Raw genomic sequence first — 20688 nt, forward strand, 5'->3', positions numbered from 1 at the left:
CGAGGTTACGAGCGGGCGTTTTACTTTTATTTTTAGACGTCATCCTCACCCCTTTTATCCACATAAGATAATTCTCAATGTCTTACATTTTGACTTTGGGGCAACTTTTTTTACACTTTAGTTGAAAGCGCTCCAACTACGCTGCCATCCCTTTGGTGACCCGGAAGTCCTCCTCCCATTACTGCTAAAAAAAAAACTGAAACAGAAAGAGGGGAGTGGTCAGGTCCTGGCAGGTTTTCCCTTCCTCCTTCTATTCTTAGGCCTTTGGAAAGCAGCCTTGCTGTTGCGGCGGCTGTGTGTTCCCCTTTCCAGCGTCTTACATGCAGTCATGTGCTGCTTGCTTGCTTTGCGGGGTTCGGGCTGATGTAAAGACGTAAAATCCGCTAACAGGCTTAAAAGACTTAAAAGTTTCTTGGCCCTCCTCCTCTCTCCACTTTGGTGTTGAGGAGGGATATTCAGATGTGGATTTAGGAACTGTGCTCTCCTCTGAGGAGGGTGAAGTGCCCTGTGGGCAGAATGTGGCTGTAAACAAAGGCAGCCCAATTCTTGATAGTTTGTACTGCTTCTCGGCAGCACAGCCATGGCTCTGGATATTGCCCTTCCTGAAACCTGTCAGCACCTCTCTCTCAGTCTATGAGATTGCAAAGGTGCACTTCACATTGTTGCAGGCTGTACACTGCCTGATTTTAAATATCTTGTGGGTACATAATTGGATTCTTCACCAGCCACGGACATGTGGTCTAGATCCTAGAGGGTTGGGAGCAGGTGGCCTTTGGCCGCTCCTTCCGGTGGATCGAGCCCTCTCTCCTCTATTTCTCCATCCATCTCAGTGCTTGGCAGGGCTGATTGCCCACATCAGAGTTTGTGGGTGGGCCTGCTCGTTAACTGCATAGAGCTATGGCTACGCAGACCTGTTTCGGTTATTGTGGAGCCATTATGTCTCTCTATGCCACCTGGCTTGTGTAAAGAGAAAACAAGTGCCAGAAGGTTCTGTTAGTTCAGGCATAAATAACAAATAACTAAAGAAGAGAGCTTTTATGAGTGAGCAGGCACTCTGCCCTGCCTGCTACCTCTGCTTATGCCAGTGATGGCTTTCTCTTGCCTGCCTCTTTCAGGGGCACAGGGAAGCCACCGCTGCGCACAGGAGATTTCTGGTGTCCTTTTCAGGCATGCCAGGGGCTCTAATGGGTTTAGGAACTCTGTACCTCAGCCGAACACCGGAGGTTCGCGGCAGCATAAGACCAGGAGACCTCAGGTCACGGCTTGGAGCTGTGTGTGGGCACTATAGGCTTAGCAATAAGCTGCAACATAAAGTGTATGATAACCTGCACTGTGAACTGCACAATAAGCCGTGCATTGGTCGCACAATAGGTTGCTTAATCGGCCACATGATAAAATGCACAATAGACTGCACAGTAACATGCGTAATAAACTGCATAATGTGCCACATACTAAACAGCAAGATGAATGGTAAATCGCACAATAAACCGCACAAAAAGCTGCGTAATGAGCTGCGTACTAACCCGCATAATGAACGGCACAATAAGCCGCGCAATAGCTGTGCAATAAGCTGCACACAAAGTTGATAATGAATTGCACAATAAACCATGCATAATCATTGGCGGAATAAGCTGGGTATTTGGCTGGTCCACAAACTGCTTAAAAGGCTGTTTACTGGAAGATCTCCTGTGGCAAGGTTTCCCACCTTTACCCAAAGTTGTGGATGACCCTTGTCATATCCACCCTCATGGCCAATGCAGCCATTCGAGGAGTGGACTCTGGGGATCTGCAGGCTGGGGCCCCGCAGCTCGGGACCAGAGGTGGGTAGAGTAGCCAAAACTTGTACTCAAGTAAAAGTAATGTTACTTCAGAATAATATGACTCAAGTAAAAGTAAAAAGTAGTCATCCAAATAATTACTTGAGTAAGAGTAAAAAAGTACTTGGTGAAAAAACTACTCAAGTACTGAGTAACTGTTTAGTAACGTCTGATTTTTTTTTTTAACACAATCAGACAGACAAAAATACAAAATAATCATTTTTAGACAAATTATAGTTAATCCAATCAATAAAATAAATTAAAATTAATTAATTACAAAAAAGCTTAAATTAAAATAAATTAAAAGGTAGGCAAATTCAAGTACAAATCAATAAAATAATAATAAATAAAAAACTAGAACTGCAAGCAGTTACGAACGGGGTCCAAGCATCCGACGCCGCCCGCCCCCGACGCCGCCCGCCCCCGCCGCCCGCCCCCGACGCCGCCCGCCTCCATAGCCGCCAGCCTCCGACGCCGCCGGCCTCCATCGCCGCCAGCCTCCGACAACGCCCGCCCCCTACGCCGCCCGCCTCCATAGCCGCCAGCCTCCGACGCCGCCGGCCTCCATCGCCGCCAGCCTCCGACGCCGCCAGCCTCCGACGCCGTTCGCCTCCGACGCCATTCGCCTCCGATGCCCGTCGTCCGCGATGCCCCCGCCAGTTGCGCCCGAAGAAGCGCGAAGCTGCGCCGATGCGGGACTCGAAGCATTGAGTAGGGGGGGCACACGTCGGTGAATATCGAGAGGGTTGATGCACGAGGTCTGCGGTACTCTGCTTTTGAAAATGTAATGGTTAACAGTTCGTCTCCATGCATGCACAGACTGCTTTTAACAATTCTCTACTATAAACAAACTTCTTAACCCCCCTGACCACAGGGGACAGCAGAGAGAAATGAGAGAGTGACTGAGAGGGTGGAGGTCCAAAAGTTATGGACCAAATTCGCCAAATTTGGTACAGCGCCTCGGAACGCCATGCCGAGCGAGCACCACAAATTTTGTGTTGATTGCTTTTACTGTGGCAGAGATATTGCAATTGCAAATTTCCCATTTAAATGCATTGAGTCAGTGGGCGAAACAAATAAACGTTGCTTATAGCGCCCCCTAAAGGCCGATCTTCGCCAAATTTGGTACAGCGCCTCGGAACGCCATCCCAAAAGAGCACCACAAATTTTGTGTTGATTGCTTTTACTGTGGCAGAGATATTGCAATAGCAAATTTCCCATTGAAATGTATTGAGAAAATTGGCGGGAAAACAAATAAACGTTGCTTATAGCGCCCCCTAAAGGCCGATCTTCGCCAAATTTGGTACACAGCATCGTAGTGGAATGTTGAATAAGGATCTCAAGTCATTTGGTGATAACTTTAAATTTAACCGAGATATGATACGATACGTGTGTTGTAGCTAACTAGGACAATTTGTTTGGTTGTCAAATTGGCATACTTCAACGTAGCAAAACGATTTCCATAACTTTTTGTCAGGTCCATCTGGAGATGCTAACTACCAGGTTTCGTGCAGATCGGTCGCACGGCCTAGGACTAGTTCGCAAAAGTTGGTTTTGCACGTTGCGCGATACTGCGAAAAAACGTTTGCGCGGAAATGGGCGTGGCCTATATCAGGCAATTCAGCATGATTCAAGGAACACGTGTATGTAAGAATTTCTAATGTTTGATGTGTATTGTGGGAGTTAATGACAAAAAACCATTACAGCGCCACCTAGTGGTCCACATGTGTAATTTTTGGTAGGTGTGATCCACGGCCCATTGTCCATCTACCCTGTAAATTTGATGTTGTTCACATTAGTGTAAGTGGTGAATCTAGAGTTGGGTCACATTGGGTCCCATAGGCCACGCCCACTTTGACCCCTCGGTACTCCATTCTAGGGATGGCCTCAGGATTGGCCACAGATGGTACGCATCAAATTTCATATAAATCGGATGAGCCGTTCATGAGATATAAACTTTTTGTAGTTGTAGCGCCCCCTAGTGACCAATCTTCGTAAAACGCATGGGGTACCTCCAGAGGGGCATGTCAAAGAACACTCTAAAGTTTGGGCTTGATAGAATTTATTTTGGCTGAGATATGGCAAAGTTGGTGTTTTCATAGTTAGCTACGCAAATTTGTTTGTGCGTTATATGCGCAATTTTTATTGTATCAAATTTCTTTCCATAACTTTTAGTCAGGCCAGTCAGGAGATGCCACGGTCCAAGTTTCGTGCAGATCGGTCGCACGGTCTAGGAGGAGTTTGAAAAAGTAGGTTTTTGATAAATCGCGATTTTAAAGGCATAAAAGTCCAAGCGGAAATGGGCGTGGCCTATATCACGTGATTCAGTTGGATCCAGGGAACGCGTAGATGTATTGTTTTTGAATGTCGGGTGTACGGTGTGGGAGTTATAGGGCCAAACGCGTTTTTTCTGCTATAGCGCCACCTAGTGGTGGAAATGGGTCAATTTTTGCGACTGAGGTCCTTGCGGGGTTTTGGACCAGTGCTGAAAATGGCAACTCCCCACTATGTACGGTTTAGGCTGCAGTCGGAGTTTTAGGCGGAGAAGAAGAAGAAGAAGAAGAAGAATCGGAAGAATAATAAAAATCCTTAGAAAAACAATAGGGTTCCACAGCCCTGCTGTGCGAACGGCGTAGCTATTGCTACCGCCGTTTCTTCCAGACTCGGGCGTTTCTTCCAGACTCGGGCTTGGACCCCTAATAAATAAGCACAAGTAACACAAATTTGCAAACCTTTATACTTTACCAGGCTCTGCAAGCAGAACTAGAACAAGGCATCCCATAAACTCTCATAACTGTGTGTGTGTCAAAACATGCAGAAACAAACAATTTCACCAAAGAATCACTCAGTGATATCACTATTTAGCTTCAACAGTAGTTGGCTCTCAAGGTTCTTGCTGTGAAGCTGTGATCGTTTAACAGTGAACAGGAGTCCTGCATGACTGAAAAGTCTCTCACAGGCTGCAGATGCAGGAAGACCTGTGTTGACTTTGAGTGACAGCTTCTTGATGTGAGGAAAGGTGTGGAGTAGATCCATACCTGCAGGGGACAGACATGAAAGGTACCTCTCCAGCTCTCCTACTTGTGATTTTCCCAACTCCATGGATGCAAAGAAGTCGTCTTCATCAGAGAGGCTGCTGTTTGCGCTGGTGACATCATCCAAGTCGGTGTCGAGGTGATTTCTGATGTAGTCAAGGCCTGTGGCAAGATAAATCGTTTTTCAAAATAATTAGGTCTGCACATTATTCTTACCCTTCTACTTTATAGGCTGTCAAGCTGCTGATGTTTGACATTAAAAGCTACCTGAGCTTCTAACTATATTGCCACCCTGTGGTTTGTCACTGACACACTATAATCCAAAATGACAGTAACATTATACAGATTTATATAGGTCAATGTCTACTGGTTCACATTTGAATTGATAAACAAGTGTATTTACCAGCATTTAAGATGTTCTCCTCTGTGGTCCAGGATGTTCTGAATCTTGGAAGGAGTATTGCTGCTGCAATCAGCTCAGGCTCTTTCATGATGTCTCCAAAACGTTTCTGGATCCCTTGCTGCAGGGCGTGAACAAGAGGTGTACACACTTTGCAAGATGACTCCAACCTCTTCAGCTTGTCCCGCAACTGGTAAAGTGTTGGCAACCCGTTCTCACGCCAGGTCGTTATTTTGATTTATTAATTTGTGTACAAGTTACGATTTTGACGTTTTTTTCGTGTACATGCAACGACTTTTGAACGTGTACAGGTCACGCTTTTCAAACCTGCTCTGGGGGACGCAACAACGGGGAAATGAGGCACCACACGCCGGCCACAACAACGGGACGGGGCCGCCTACTCGCGGGACGCAACAACGGAGAAATGAGGTGCCACACGCCGGCCACAACAATGGGACGGGGCCGCCTACTCGCGGGGAAATGATGCGCTGCACGCCGGCCACAACAACGTGACGGGGCCGCCTACTCGCGGGGAAATGATGCGCTGCACGCCGGCCACAACAACGGGACGGGGCCGCCTACTCGCGGGACGCAACAACGGGCGCAGGGGCACACAACAACGGGGAAATGAAACGCCACAACGGGGAAATAAAACGCCACAACAACGGGACGGTTATGGTTAGGATAAAGAAGAACGGGGAAAGGAACCGTCCCACGCGGGACACGCCGACAAAGGAACTACAACAAGTCCTGTGTTTTCTAACTCATCCACCACCTTAACCAACCCCCTTGTGTGGCCTTTCACCTTATCAATACTACTCGCTACCGTCTGTGTTCTGGGATCACGAAATATGCTTCCCATTAAAATGCATTGCTTTCAATTTCGTAATCGCCACACGAAAAAAACGCCACTTAACGTGTCCTGTCCACGACTTAATAGATTACATAACGTAACTATATAACGAACTGCCACGAGACCTGGCTGTGGCAGCAGGAGGCCCATATGCACAGATGATTCCCTTTGGAGGATATTAAGGGCCATGGCAACAGGCTTCATCACAGTAGCATACTCAACCAAAAACCCCATTTCAGCAGGATTGAACCTATAAAAGATAAACGATAAAAAAATGAGTCATAGCTATTTCTTGTACAATGTCTTAATTATGCATTGTACATGTTAAATACACAAATAAATAAATAAATAAAATAAATTATTTCATTCAAGTCATCAACAATTATCACACCACCATGCAATGAAAACGTAGTTACTTGAGACAAGTGGATTCACCCATTAATCAAGAAGTATTATTTATTTTTATTATTCTTTAAAAACAAAATATAAATTTTGTCAACCTTTATCTTTAATGCTGTGCAGACATTGCGAATTGCTTGTTCTCCTTGCTCTCGGTGAATTCGCACAATCCTTTCTACAGCAAGGAACAGGGAGCTCCAGCGTGTCTGATTGGGTCGGAGAAACTGCAGCTTGCATTCACGTTCCACTGTTTCATGAGCCATGGTTGACCTGCTGGTTTTATTCCAAAGAGCATGACATTTTTCAAAAGCAGACCGAGACAGCTTCTTGTAGGTTTCGTTTGCAGCTCCTCCTGCCGCAGTGGCATCAACTGTTGATATAAGGTTGAGGAGATGGCATGCACACTTTTGGTGCTTGGGAAGTTGGTACTCAAGGCCTGTGTTGTCATCCAGAATAGCAGACACATCTTGATACTCCACCTCTGACTCACTCTGATCTTCTGTTGCATTATCAAGGGTGGAGTCACTCTCCTCTTGTACATTGGTGGCTTCCTCCTCTTTCTCCTCACCATATAATCGAAAGGCCTTCAGGAAGTTTGAGCCACTGTCTGTTGTCGTCCTGGTCACTTTTTCCCTGATGTGGTACTCAGAATGTATTTCCTCTAATGCAGCAGCAAGGACGTCAAACGTGTTTGAGCCTTTGACAGGTCTACAAGCCAATGCAGCGGAGTGCCTCTCCAGTGAGGTGTTGTCTATCCAGTGACAGGTGACACCTAAGTAGCTACGTTGTCTGGCAGACCAGCAGTCTGTTGTGGTAGCAACATAGTTCACAGCACTCAGCTTTTTGATGATTATGCTCTTCTTGTGTTTTGCAGCTTCTAGTATTCTTGAGCATAACGTTTTCCTTGTCATTAACTGTATGAGGTTGCAAGGTTTCTATCAAAGTTTTGAAGGATGGCGTCTCAACCACAGAAAATGGTTGGTTGGCCTCACATACAAAATTTAGCACCAGCTTGTCAAGTGTTGCTTGTGTTACCCGCCCTGGGGCAGTGAAGGCTGTGATTTTTGCATTTTGAGTATTGCTGGAAGAGGAGGACTTGCGCTTTCTGTGGTTCTCTAGTAAGTCTGTGTACTTAGACAGTTTGTTGGGGTGAACCCTCTGTGGATTAAAAAAAATCTGTGAGGCTACAGGGAGATTAAGACATTAAAAGAGACTTATTACATCAAATTTGGATATATATATATACAGTTAGGAAAATAAGTATTTGAACACCCTGCTATTTTGCAAGTTCTCCCACTTAGAAATCATGGAGGGGTCTGAAATTGTCATCGTAGGTGCATGTCCACTGTGAGAGACGTAATCTAAAAAAAAAAAATCCAGAAATCACAATATATGATTTTTTAACTATTTATTTGTATGATACAGCTGCAAATAAGTATTTGAACACCTGAGAAAATCAATGTTAATATTTGGTACAGTAGCCTTTGTTTGCAAGTACAGAGGTCAAACGTTTCCTGTAGTTTTTCACCAGGTTTGCACACACTGCAGGAGGGATTTTGGCCCACTCCTCCACACAGATCTTCTCTAGATCAGTCAGGTTTCTGGGCTGTCGCTGACAAACAGGGAGTTTGAGCTCCCTCCGAAGATTCTCTATTGGGTTTAGGTCTGGAGACTGGCTAGGCCACGCCAGAACCTTGATATGCTTCTTACAGAGCCACTCCTTGGTTATCCTGGCTGTGTGCTTCGGGTCATTGTCATGTTGGAAGACCCAGCCTCGACCCATCTTCAATGCTCTAACTGAGGGAAGGAGGTTGTTCCCCAAAATCTCGCAATACATGGCCCCGGTCATCCTCTCCTTAATACAGTGCAGTCGCCCTGTCCCATGTGCAGAAAAACACCCCCAAAGCATGATGCTACCACCCTCATGCTTCACAGTAGGGATGGTGTTCTTGGGATGGTACTCATCATTCTTCTTCCTCCAAACACGGTTAGTGGAATTATGACCAAAAAGTTCTATTTTGGTGTCATCTGACCACATGACTTTCTCCCATGACTCCTCTGGATCATCCAAATGGTCATTGGCAAACTTAAGACGGGCCTGGACATGTGCTGGTTTAAGCAGGGGAACCTTCCGTGCCATGCATGATTTCAAACCATGACGTCTTAGTGTATTACCAACAGTAACCTTGGAAACGGTGGTCGCAGCTCTTTTCAGGTCATTGACCAGCTCCTCCCGTGTAGTTCTGGGCTGATTTCTCACCTTTCTTAGGATCATTGAGACCCCACGAGGTGAGATCTTGCATGGAGCCCCAGTCCGAGGGAGATTGACAGTCATGTTTAGCTTCTTCCATTTTCTAATGATTGCTCCAGCCTTGTGGAGGTGTACAATTTTGTCTCTAGTGTCTTTGGACAGCTCTTTGGTCTTGGCCATGTTAGTAGTTGGATTATTACTGATTGTATGATGTGGACAGGTGTCTTTATGCAGCTAACGACCTCAAACAGGTGCATTTAGGATAATAAATGGAGTGGAGGTGGACATTTTAGAGGCAGACTAACAGGTCTTTGAGGGTCAGAATTCTAGCTGATAGACAGGTGTTCAAATACTTATTTGCAGCTGTATCATACAAATAAATAGTTAAAAAAATCATATATTGTGATTTCTGGATTTTTTTTTTTAGATTATGTCTCTCACAGTGGACATGCACCTACAATGACAATTTCAGACCCCTCCATGATTTCTAAGTGGGAGAACTTGCAAAATAGCAGGATGTTCAAATACTTATTTTCCTCATATATATATATATATATATATATATAGGAAATGTTTAAAACATATGTAACCTAAAAGACAAACATTCTCCTATTCACAGCAAAAAAAAAAAGAAATGTAGGAAACTACGTGTTTCCTCAAGTTAGATGTTGAGTTTTTGAATGCTGAAATGTCAGTTTGTTTTGGTAGACACAGAAGACACTGCATAATGTAGCTGCTGTTTCACACTTTTACTATGGTTAACATGCTTCAATATGAGGCCAGGGGTGTTCCTCCTCTTCTGCGTCTGCACTGCCAACGCTTGATTCTGACATGTTTGTTTTGCTACGACTTAACCGCGTAACCGTCCCGCCGCTTGAGTATGGTGACGAGACTGCACAACTACCTTTGATTGGTGAAACACAGTCACGTGGTAGAGCCTTTAGCGGAAGTCTCTCTCTCTCTTTCAAAATAAAACATTAAAATGAGGCGTACGCGGGAGTGATAAAAACAATGACGCGTAGAATACCAAAGAGGTAAAAAGAAAAGTAACGAGCTCATTGTAGCCTAATGTAGCGGAGTAAGAGTACAGTTTCTTCTTCACAAATCTACTCAAGTAAAAGTAAAAAGTATAGTGATTTAAAACTACTCCTAGACGTATAATTTTTTCAAAAACGTACTCAAGTAAATGTAACGGAGTAAATGTAACTCGTTACTACCCACCTCTACTCGGGACCCACCAAACCCAGAAAGACAAACTCACTCAGTGAGTGTATAACAGTAGAAGGGCCACCAGATGGTGTGCAAGATCGTAAATGTTATGCATCCATGCAGGCTGGGCTATTTCTTGGTCCCCAAGCAGGACGGCGCAGTAAGTCCTATTATGAATCTCAGGGGGCTCAGGCAAATGCCTCCCTGATATCTCAGGGAGGCATTTGCCTGAGCCCCCTAATGCTGATGGTACAAACTTTCTAGGCATGCGATTGGTTTGCCACCATCTACTTCGGGGATGTGTACTTTCAGATACCAATCTGGCAAGTTCTCTGAGGTTTGGATTTGAGGGCCGGATAATGAATCTCAGGTTCCGCCTTTAGGCATTTCACTTGCTCTCTGGACCTCACTCGCTGTATGATGCAGTCATTGCACTCATAATCAGCAAGAACCTTTTGCTAGGGGTTGCTGCAGCATTCTCCGCACCCCTAGTTCCTGTGGCCATGCATCACAATACAATTTTCATGTCAATATATATTTATACTTTTTCTATCAAGGACTTCTTTAACTAAACTGAAATCCTCAGGTAAGCTTTGCAAAGCTGGATAACTGGACTCTTGAATGCAGAGGCTCAAACACCTCTGGTGACTAACCTTGACTTTAAAGGGTAACTTTGGTTTTGGTTTTTCAACCCTATTTTCCCAAGTGACAATCTTTGACATTGGTCCAGCGTAACTCTCGCCAAAATGCAACCTAGGGTCTTTTTGTGAATGTACCGGAGTCAAACTTTCGTTTAAAAGCATATTTAGGACGGAAGAGCCACTTTTAAGATTTACCGTATTTTCGTTTTTCGGTCAAATGGCCTTTTGAATGGGAATGCTAGGGGCACTTTTATGCTAGTCTCAAAATAGCTATTTTTAAAACACTAAGAAGGCTCAACACAACATGAATCTATGCTCAAAGTATCACCAGGGGCTCTACACCTTAACGAAAGCATTGACAACATTGTTTGTGTACCCAGAGTTTACTAAAAAGAAAGGTTTTGAACAACTCACCGTAGCTCTTGTTGTTTCCGGCCGCAGCCATTTTATCAGTCGAAAACAATCGATTTCCGAATGCAACAATTTGGCGTTATAGAAAAACAATATTGACCTTGTAGCTGAAAAAGGAGCCTCATATAGAGTCCGTTCATTCGCATTCAGATATCGATTATTTTATAATGTTATTATTTCGGTCTTATTACCAGGAAAGCTGGATTGCTTTGTGGTTTATTGATATTTGTAAAACTATAACGCTACATTAATCAACATTTATTCACGAGATGTGATCATGGTATTCATTTCTTTATGTTAATGATATTATTTTGGTCTTGTTACCTGTGAAATATTGCACTATGCTGACAAAACACTACAGTACGAGCGGATCGCATTCAAAGCCCATATCCCACAATGCAATGCGGAAAGAAAAAATACACAATATATGTAATATTGAGGTTTTTGTCACACATTGTATTTGAGGATTCATACAATAAAGATAGCACTAATAATAAAGTACTGTTTCACGTATTTGTATTATGTTGTTTGCTCGATCAGCCGACGGGCAGCAGCAATCTGAAATGGAATGAAAACTACTTCCTGGGGTCTATTATTTCATAAGAATATTACATAAGCTGGAATACAATACAATACTGAAGGTTCAGAGGTAAATATTTCAAAGTGGCAGTGATATATCATCTCCAGGTTAAAACCCTTCCAACGATGTGTTTGGTTTAGTCATACGACAGTTTTAATTTTTACATTTCATTGAGAAGGCGATAGCCTACTTTATTGTCCCCAGAGTGATATTTGCCTTGGGCTCAAATGCTTCACACATAACACTTGACATACTGACTCATCATACAGCTGACATAGTACGTACAATACAAAACAACATATAAACAAAGCGACATGAAGCACATCACAACCACAATTTACATATATTGCACATATTTCACAAACAGTGATATGAACAAACTATACACAACCCTTTCATCATATCATAAAGCTATTGCACGTTCCCTGCAGCTCAAGCAACATTATTTAAAAATAAGAAGAAATAGGTTCAAATTGGGGTACCCTACAGTATATCTTCTGCCAGAGGGTAAGAGCTCATATGGATATGGCATGGAGAATATATATGAGACAGATCAGACAATATTCTCTGTGCTTGCTCGGAGAGACTGGATTCCATTCCTCTCCACAACCTTCATGGCAGACTGTACCTGACAAGCAAGCTTTAAGTAAAATGTTTTGAGATATTGCTACCTTTCTGACATCCAATACCTGAATATGCTCATTTCTCTGTAATTCAGCAGGGTATAACATAAACCCTTTGATTCACCCTGAGTGTGCGTAAAAAGTATAATCTCTGCTGTAAATGAAAACACTCTTTCAACACGGGCCTTCCGCCTTTCATTGTTGTCCAAATGAATGCCAAGGTACATATAGGAGCAGACCTGATTGATTGGTTCATCATTAATGACCACTAATACCCACTGAGCCATGTCTTGACCACGCCCTGGACGGCATTGCATTGTGCGATATGGTCTTTGAATGCGCTACGCTCATACCATAGTGTTTGTCTTACAGCATACGGTAATATTTCACCGATAATAATACCAAAATAATATCATTAAAATAAAGAAATGAAACCATGATAACATCTGGTAAATAAAAGTTGATTAATGTAGCGTTATAGTTTTAAAAATATCAATAAACAACAAAGCAATCCAGGTTCACTGGTAATAAAAACAGGAATAACAACATTGAGAGAAATAAATATAAACCATAAGATCTCAATTAAAATACAATTAGTTAGTTTAGGTTTAGTTTAGTCCCCTGCTGGAGCTGCTCCCCCCGCGACCCGATACCGGATAAGCGGACGAAGATGGATGGAGGTTTAGTTTATAATTTACACATATAAAAATACTAAAGATGCATACACACATAATCAATAAAAGATGTGATGGAGAGATGCAAAAAACCCTCAGAGGGGCTCAATCAGGGCACTCTCCAATACATAATCCGTTGGCATAGAAAGAAACTAAAATACGTAAAGTAATTAAAAGAAAAGAGAAGAAATGGAGAAAAGCCAAAAACTAGAATTACACGCAATTTCAAATCAAAAGAAAAAATACAAAAGCTAAATAATATTAGGAGTTACTTGAGTAGTTTACAAAGACATCCCATTGGGATAACATTGCACGGACAAAAACAGCCTTTTAACAGCTTTGTTAAATTGTACAAGTGTTAGTTTTGAAAAATCTGATGGCAGCTTTGCCATCAGATTTTTTATGCTTATTCCATATCACTGATCCTCTGTAATTTAAACCAAACTGAAGTTGAGATGTTTGTGTGAGGATGCCTGATCTTAAAAACAGAAATTGAGAATGATTTTTATGCACACAGTAGATCACTTGTAATGCCCTTTTCTGAAGACGAAAAACAAGGACAAGTTTAGTTGGATGAGTACTTCCCCATACGGACTTATAGTAGTATATGTAAGGATAAACCAAAGAATAATATAATGTGTTTATCATGGAACGGACATTTCCAAAGATTCCAACTCTTTTTGCAATTTTAGTTGTGGCTGTGCTAATTTGCTTTTTCAAGAAAGAGAGTTATCAAGTTGTACACAAAGAAATCTTGTAGACTGAACTCTATCTATAGTAGTATTGTTTATATGTATATTTGAAGACTGTTCAGCATTTCCTGGTCGAACAGCAAAGAAAACATAACACGATTTCTTAATATTAAGAGATCATTTGTTACAGTTAAACCAATCAATTAACTTAACAAGTTCTTGATTTAATACTGTCACTATTTCATCTGGGTATTTATGTGAATAAAAAATTGTTGTGTCATCAGCAAATAAAACCTTATACAATTTCTTTGATACGTTTCATAGATCATTAATATAGATTAAAAATAACAGTGGTCCGAGAACCGATCCTTGAGGTACACCACAAGTGACATTGCGCATAAAACATGCCGAGCATCACAAAAACATGGGAAAATCTTGTCCATGTACAAAAATCAGTAGATTAAATTACGTGAGACTAGGTTGTGTATTTCCTGGAACCAGTTAAAAGCCTTGACATGATATGAGAAGTTGTGTAGGCAAGGATTAGAATGCACTGCAGTGAACCAAAGACAAAACTCTGATCTTTGTAACATTATCTGGGTATGTGTGCATAAGATCCGACTTGAATATTCCTCAACTGGGAAAAGTACAGGTATAGGTGAATTATATATCTTTATACCATGGTCTGGGTGAATACTCAATTCTGATTGGCTGCAGAGTGTTCATAAAAAAGTGTTATAGGATACCTACTAAAGGAGTTCCAGTGAAACTGACTGTTTACTGTTCTAAATGAATGTGCTACATTAAAACAAAAAGGAAATGTGAATCTGTCATTTCCAACAGTGTCGTGCTTAAGTGCCTCGTCTCCTGAACACCACAGGATGGCGCTAACACACAAGCTGCAAGAAGTAACTCACACTGCTCCTCTTTGTTTCATAGCAAATAATGTTATCTCACATCTCGTTCACTTTGTTTAATCTTATATTATCAAAAAACACATGTATGTACAAATTGAAACATTCTATAAGAAAAAAACATGAGAAACACAACAAAAAAAACTAAAAAATCAATCCCACTCAAACAAACACACATAGAAAAGCCATACCACTGTTAAAAAAACATAATAATAACAAAACCAAATTAATACAAAAATCCCTTTTATACTTCATAAACAGATCTCAAATTAAACAAACAAAAAACCTTTAAGCAAAACTCATAATAAATCAAATCAAGAAGAATATAAAACAAAATAGGAAAGAAAGAAATAAACCTTTCTTCAGAAATTAAACACTAGTTTCCCTCCCTCATTTACCGTAAACAAAGTATTCCCACCCATAAATTTGTTCACTGTTCAGGTTTATACTTCAGGCTGCGGCCGACAGTAACGTTACACTTTGCGGATAAAATTGTTCGTGACTGGATAGCTAGCTTGTCTTGATGTTAAACATACTGTCAAATTATGTTTACTGATTGCCAACTGTACACAATGTTATTGACTTTGGATCTGGCTAGCATAGCGTTAGCTTTCTGACTCGTAGCTGAGCTGAAGGGTTCTACGAGTTAAAAATATCTCCCATTGCGAGTGGCAAGTCGTATCTAATGTCTGTTCTATTCCCTGGAGCAGGGAATAACGTTTGCATTGCATAAGAATATTATGGGATGGGAATGATTGCTCCAGGTATTAGTTAAACCCTCAGGCTTAGCCAGGGAAACAGAGTTATTGTTTGGAAATTGTTTGGATTGTAAAACGTATTAAAATATGTTTTTTTTAAAATTATTATATTATCAGTGACCATGGTATATGATAAGTGACCATGGTATAAACTGGTTAATGCCCATCGAGGTGACCATTGTCAGGTATTAATGGACGACGGCGAACCGTCCGACACGCAGTTGAACCCTTACTTAAACTTTAAATAATACAGTGACCCAGCCTAGTAAGACAATGAAATTTGAAAAAGTCATAGTGTTTCTTTCTTTTTCCACCAGACGTTTACAAGAAGCCGAGAGGAGATATTGTGAGCTGGAGAAAGAGATGGAGAGATTGAAGAGGGAGATGCAGGACTGGAGAGCCTCCAAGGAGACAGGCAAGGGATCAACACCTTGCTTCCTTATCACACCTTCATCTTATCTTCTGTTTCATTTAATCATGTAATGTAATTTTATTTAAACAGGGACAGGGTTTACAATTAAACATTAACCTTGTGTAAGAACAAGGAGATATGCATTGTATAGCTAATCATAGGGGTGTTTTACTGAAACAACTACCACATATCCATGCAGCTGTTGATGAAATGCAATGGAACTTTAAAAGTCAAGGCCATATAGAGGTAGACATGTGGCTTATGTTTTCATTTTGTCGAAATGTACCCAGTTGGTTGAAAACAATCTTCTAAGGCTGTTTTAAGAATGCCAGGTATTATAGTAACATTATTTTATCACACAGTCCTCAGTCTCTTAAGAACACATAAATAGGAAGTGGAATGAGTTTTAGACAATATAAGCCACTCTGAATAAACACAGTGCTGCACAGTCCTGGCAGCATATGGTTATATTGGAAGCCTCATTCAGAACATGGTGATAAATACCCACTCGAATAATAGCCTTGGTATGCAGGAACTTGGAAGTCTGTCTCTATAAATTAGTACAGTGTCATGAGCTTTTTTAAAGTGGCAGTAATGAGGGTTTTCCTGCTGCTGGACTAATGCATGACAGTTATGAATAATGACCACAATTCCAACCATGTGGACAAAAAGCAAGTACCTTTGTGTGATGATACAAACCCTACAGTCAATGGCTTATTTCACTCCAGTCACTGCTTTCTCCATTGCTTCGTCTCTTCCTCCTTTCACACTCACACCTTCATCTCTTTCATCATCACAAATATGTACTGTTTTTGTTTAATTCTTTATCTTTACGTTATAATAAATCTTGCTGGCCAGCAGTGCACCCAAGGCTCTTTGCCTGCAGGAGCGCTGCTGCACATCATGGGCTCTGATGTTCCTCTCTCTCCTGCAATCACAGCACTGAGTATCTGCCCAGCAACTCTTGCTCTGCCTGCCTACTGTGTGGACACACCAGGGGATGTAAGCCTATCTTTAATATACTTTCATAATCTCTTTCTCTGATGACATGGAAAACAAAAACAGCATGTGTTATTATCAATTAATTCAATTAATTAATAAATTAATTAAAAGCTCTGCAGTTGTTCCACAAGTAACTAATGCCAGGCTTGCTAATGGGTAGGCAGAGAGTATTCTGGATCACATGAAATGCCAAAGCTCTTAATCAGTAGCCTACCTATATCATTTATGTTTCTTCAAAGCTGTTCACTGGTCTGACTTGCATGTGTTACAGAGGGAGAGAGTGCCCCCAGCCTGTCATTACCCCCTGGTGATTCCTCTTCACCGCCACTTGCTCCTATTCCACAGGGTACGGGCAAAATGCTCAAACCATAATCTGTCATTTAGGATTCAACTGATGTGGTGTTTTGAATGCAATACTAACATGTGTATGCCATTGCTATGTTTTGTAGTTGTTAGTGCTGTCAGTTAAATGCATTATTAACGGTGTTAATGCAAACCCATTTTAACGGCGTCACTTTTTTATTTTGGTCTAGCAAACTTTGTAGTCTTTTTCACATGCTGTTGCAACAACTAGTAACGTTAGAAAACTACAACACCACCCGGATCTAGCTAGACCGGAAACAAAACAACGGGGACGCCGCACACACTTGTTTGGGCTTGCGAGCCGGCCAAAGAGTAGTAGGCTAACGTTACGTTTTGAGTGGATGGCAAGCGCTAGACGCCGAAATGGATGCCAATAAGATTCTGAATGGTAAGTTTCCTTTAAAAAGTTGCCAAATGGTTCCATTGACAAGACCAAAGTGATGTGTGTGTTTTGTCGTTGTGAACTGAGCTACCATCGCAGCATGTCCACTCTGAAATACCACTTGATGGCCAAGCACACAGCTTATGCAAATTCTCCGCCCCCTCATCAAAGCCAGGCGACAAAAGCACAAAGCAAGCCAATCCACTTTTCCATGTTGATAAGAGTATTAAAATGAGAAATTAAAATGTGAAAAAAATAATGGGACAAAAAGAAATCAAGGGACATTTAGAATAGATAAAAATGTGCGATTAATTGCGATTAATTGCGAGTTAACTATGACATTAATGCGATTAATCGCGATTAAATATTTTAATCATTTGACAGCACTAGTAGTTGTATGTGGGAGATTATTTCATCAGTGGTAGAAGTATTCTGTTTTTTTACTTATTTAGGTAATATAGAAAGACAATATAGAAACACTACAGTGTTGCATTCAAAACTTTACTTAAGTAAAAGGATGCCTACTAAGATATATATATATATATATATATATATATATATATATATATATATATATATATATATAGTAAAAGTAAAACATCTGCTGTCTGTGTTTACTTATAGAGTATTAATAAACAATAAATACAGAAACAGAAACAAATATATACAAAAAAACTGTTTAGCATAATAAAAACAAGGCTGAATAGATTGAGTTGAGTATGTGCAGTTGGTATTACTGTGTATGCAGCATTTTCATTTTGCAGGGTGTAACTAATCTTGACGCAAAATCTTGGCAGTTGAATATAATCATTTCATTCAACCCCGTTGCTCAAAGGAACGCTACAGGAAATCATTCCTGCCTGCTGCCATTAAACTCTGTAACTCATCTGTCTCTATTAGATGACCACCATAGTCTCCATAACCTCAACAGTACAGATTAATTACTTGTATTTGTATCCCTCCTTTTTAAGTTTTTAAGTTTGATTCCTTCTCCTTTGTGACTGGCTCACCTGGTGCAACAACTGCATGCTGGTGGTTGCCAATGGGAACATACTGGCTGTTGGACACATATATTGTGTACAAACACATTAATATATTTGCCTTATGTCCTCTCTGCACCTTATTTATTATGCTGTCCCATTGTAGTTGTATTTGTATCCCTCTATTTTAAGTTTGCATTTGTATTGTATCATGACTGTACTGTATTGTATTTTAATGTATTGTACTGTATTAATAGTAGTGTTTTCTGTTGCAACTGTATTTAAGTAAATGGCCGCGAAGACACCTTAATTTCCCCATGTGGATAAATAAAGTTAACTAACTAACTAATAAAAAATCCATCATATTCTATAAGCTGATAAATGGTTTTGTACATAAAATCTTAATCAAATGTAATAGATTAAAAAGTGCAATATTTATTTCGGACATTCAATAAATTAAATGTACATAAAATGGAAAGTAAAAGTATCTCGGCATTGTACTTAAGTCAGTGAATCACTACTATTTATTTGAACATTCAAAAACGCCTACAACATTAAGTAGATATCTGAAAATCTAAGGAAGAAACTTGCATAATAAAGTTACACCCTTACAGATGGTTTCACTTTGCATGATTAGGCCTCCTCTTAGGAGTGTGTGTGTGTGTGTGTGTGTGTGTGTGTGTGTGTGTGTGTGTGTGTGTGTGTGTGTGCAAGCGCACATTTACTTACACCTTTATCATGGAGTTTGGTAACCAGGCAACTATCAGCCACAGTGAAACTATTGTTGTAATGAATCAATCTATAATTTTATAGATTATATCAATATATAATTTAATCTAATCCAAAATAATAACCTTTTTATGTCCTGATTGTCTGTCCTCCAGGTTCGCCTGCCACAGGTGAAGAGTGAGTCATACCTGCTGGTGTGTGCAGAAGGGGGGGTGCTCCAAGCCTGGAAGAGACAGTGTTATACTGAGCTCTCCTGAAAGCACTTTAAAGATGGCACATGCTGACTTCTTCCACCATAACAAGACAAAGGACTGAGCCCCTGCTTTAAGCTTACTCCCTGCGCCACGACTCAGCCTCCTAAACTTTCAAACTTAAGTTTTCCAACTGATATAACAAGGAAAGGCAGGCCAGGCTACTGGGAGCTAATGAGGAAGGAATGATGACATATTCTGAACTACCTTGCCTGCTTACTTGATTGAAAGTCACGATAGAGATGCACACTGAGAAAAACACTCAACTTACTTTGATTATTATTGATAATAATGATGTTTGAGTGACACAGAGAGTGGCCAGAATATTGTGTAGCATGTCTCTGCACCTTGCTCTTGTGTTGCACTACAAAAGGCATGTTTTGCTGTACCTGTTTTAGTATTCAAATATTTACTAATAATGACCATGATCTGTAGATTAACTTGGACAATAGCACCACAGGTTCTGTCAGTGTGAAAGGTGTGCTGCATAAATAAAGGTATACAGTTAGTTAGTTAGGGTGGAAAATATAAGCGTATAAAGTCAGATATGAATCATAATTCAGGCAGAACAATAAAGTCACACTTGTATAAGCTGATTGTTTCACAATGACTAATTCACAGCTGTATGGCTACCAGCTGACTAGTAACATCCAATCATCCTTATGTAAGTGTACAGTGCCGCCATTAAGACACATCCAAAAGATGTCATTTTTGTCAACCTGGAATGAAAGCTTTTGTGACGTCATTTGTAAATGTCTTTTTAATGTTGTCATTAGTGAACATGTCCCTTTTAAACGGTTACTTGAGCATAGTCCATATAAATGGAGTGGGCGTAGCCACTGTGACGCCACCATTGGTTTGTGGACTTTGACTAAGTTTGGCATTTGGCAAAAATATAGTCATTTAAAATTACTGTTGACACACACACACACACACACACACACACACACACACACACACGGACACCGGGGAAAAGGGATGGAGGGGGGGATGAGTATAACTGTAATAAATAAAAGAATTAAAGGTGCCCTGCCACACATATTTCATTACTTTGTGGTAATGTCTGAAGTTCTACCATGGACTCTAACATTTTTTGTGGAAAAAAATGCCTTGGTTACCTTGTTTCAAGCCATTCTAGCGTGGTATAGAAAGCCTACAGGAAGACTCAGCTCGATTTCTGCCAGTTCTCCAATGAGAGCCAATGAGAGCCTGGCTGTCAGAATCCTTTACCCAGCCCAACTGGGCGAGCTAATGAATAGTAATGAGCTCAGGCAATATGATGTCATGATGACCAGCTTTTGTAATTGGCCTG

At 41.0% G+C, this 20688-nt stretch overlaps 1 protein-coding gene across 1 annotated transcript in view; it reads left to right on the forward strand.

The window, feature by feature from the left end:
• Nucleotides 1-19967, forward strand: part of dmpk (DM1 protein kinase) — a 76218-nt gene extending 56251 nt beyond the window's left edge. Inside the window, 4 exon segments of the mRNA XM_028595385.1 lie at nucleotides 15575-15672; nucleotides 16610-16671; nucleotides 16943-17017; nucleotides 19281-19967. Coding sequence (XP_028451186.1) covers nucleotides 15575-15672; nucleotides 16610-16671; nucleotides 16943-17017; nucleotides 19281-19382 — 337 coding nt within the window. The 3' untranslated portion in view covers nucleotides 19383-19967.
• Nucleotides 19968-20688: the final 721 nt, after the last annotated feature.

Source organism: Perca flavescens, chromosome 13 (genome assembly GCF_004354835.1).
Source record: "Perca flavescens isolate YP-PL-M2 chromosome 13, PFLA_1.0, whole genome shotgun sequence".
NCBI classification, from domain to species: Eukaryota; Metazoa; Chordata; class Actinopteri; order Perciformes; family Percidae; genus Perca; species Perca flavescens.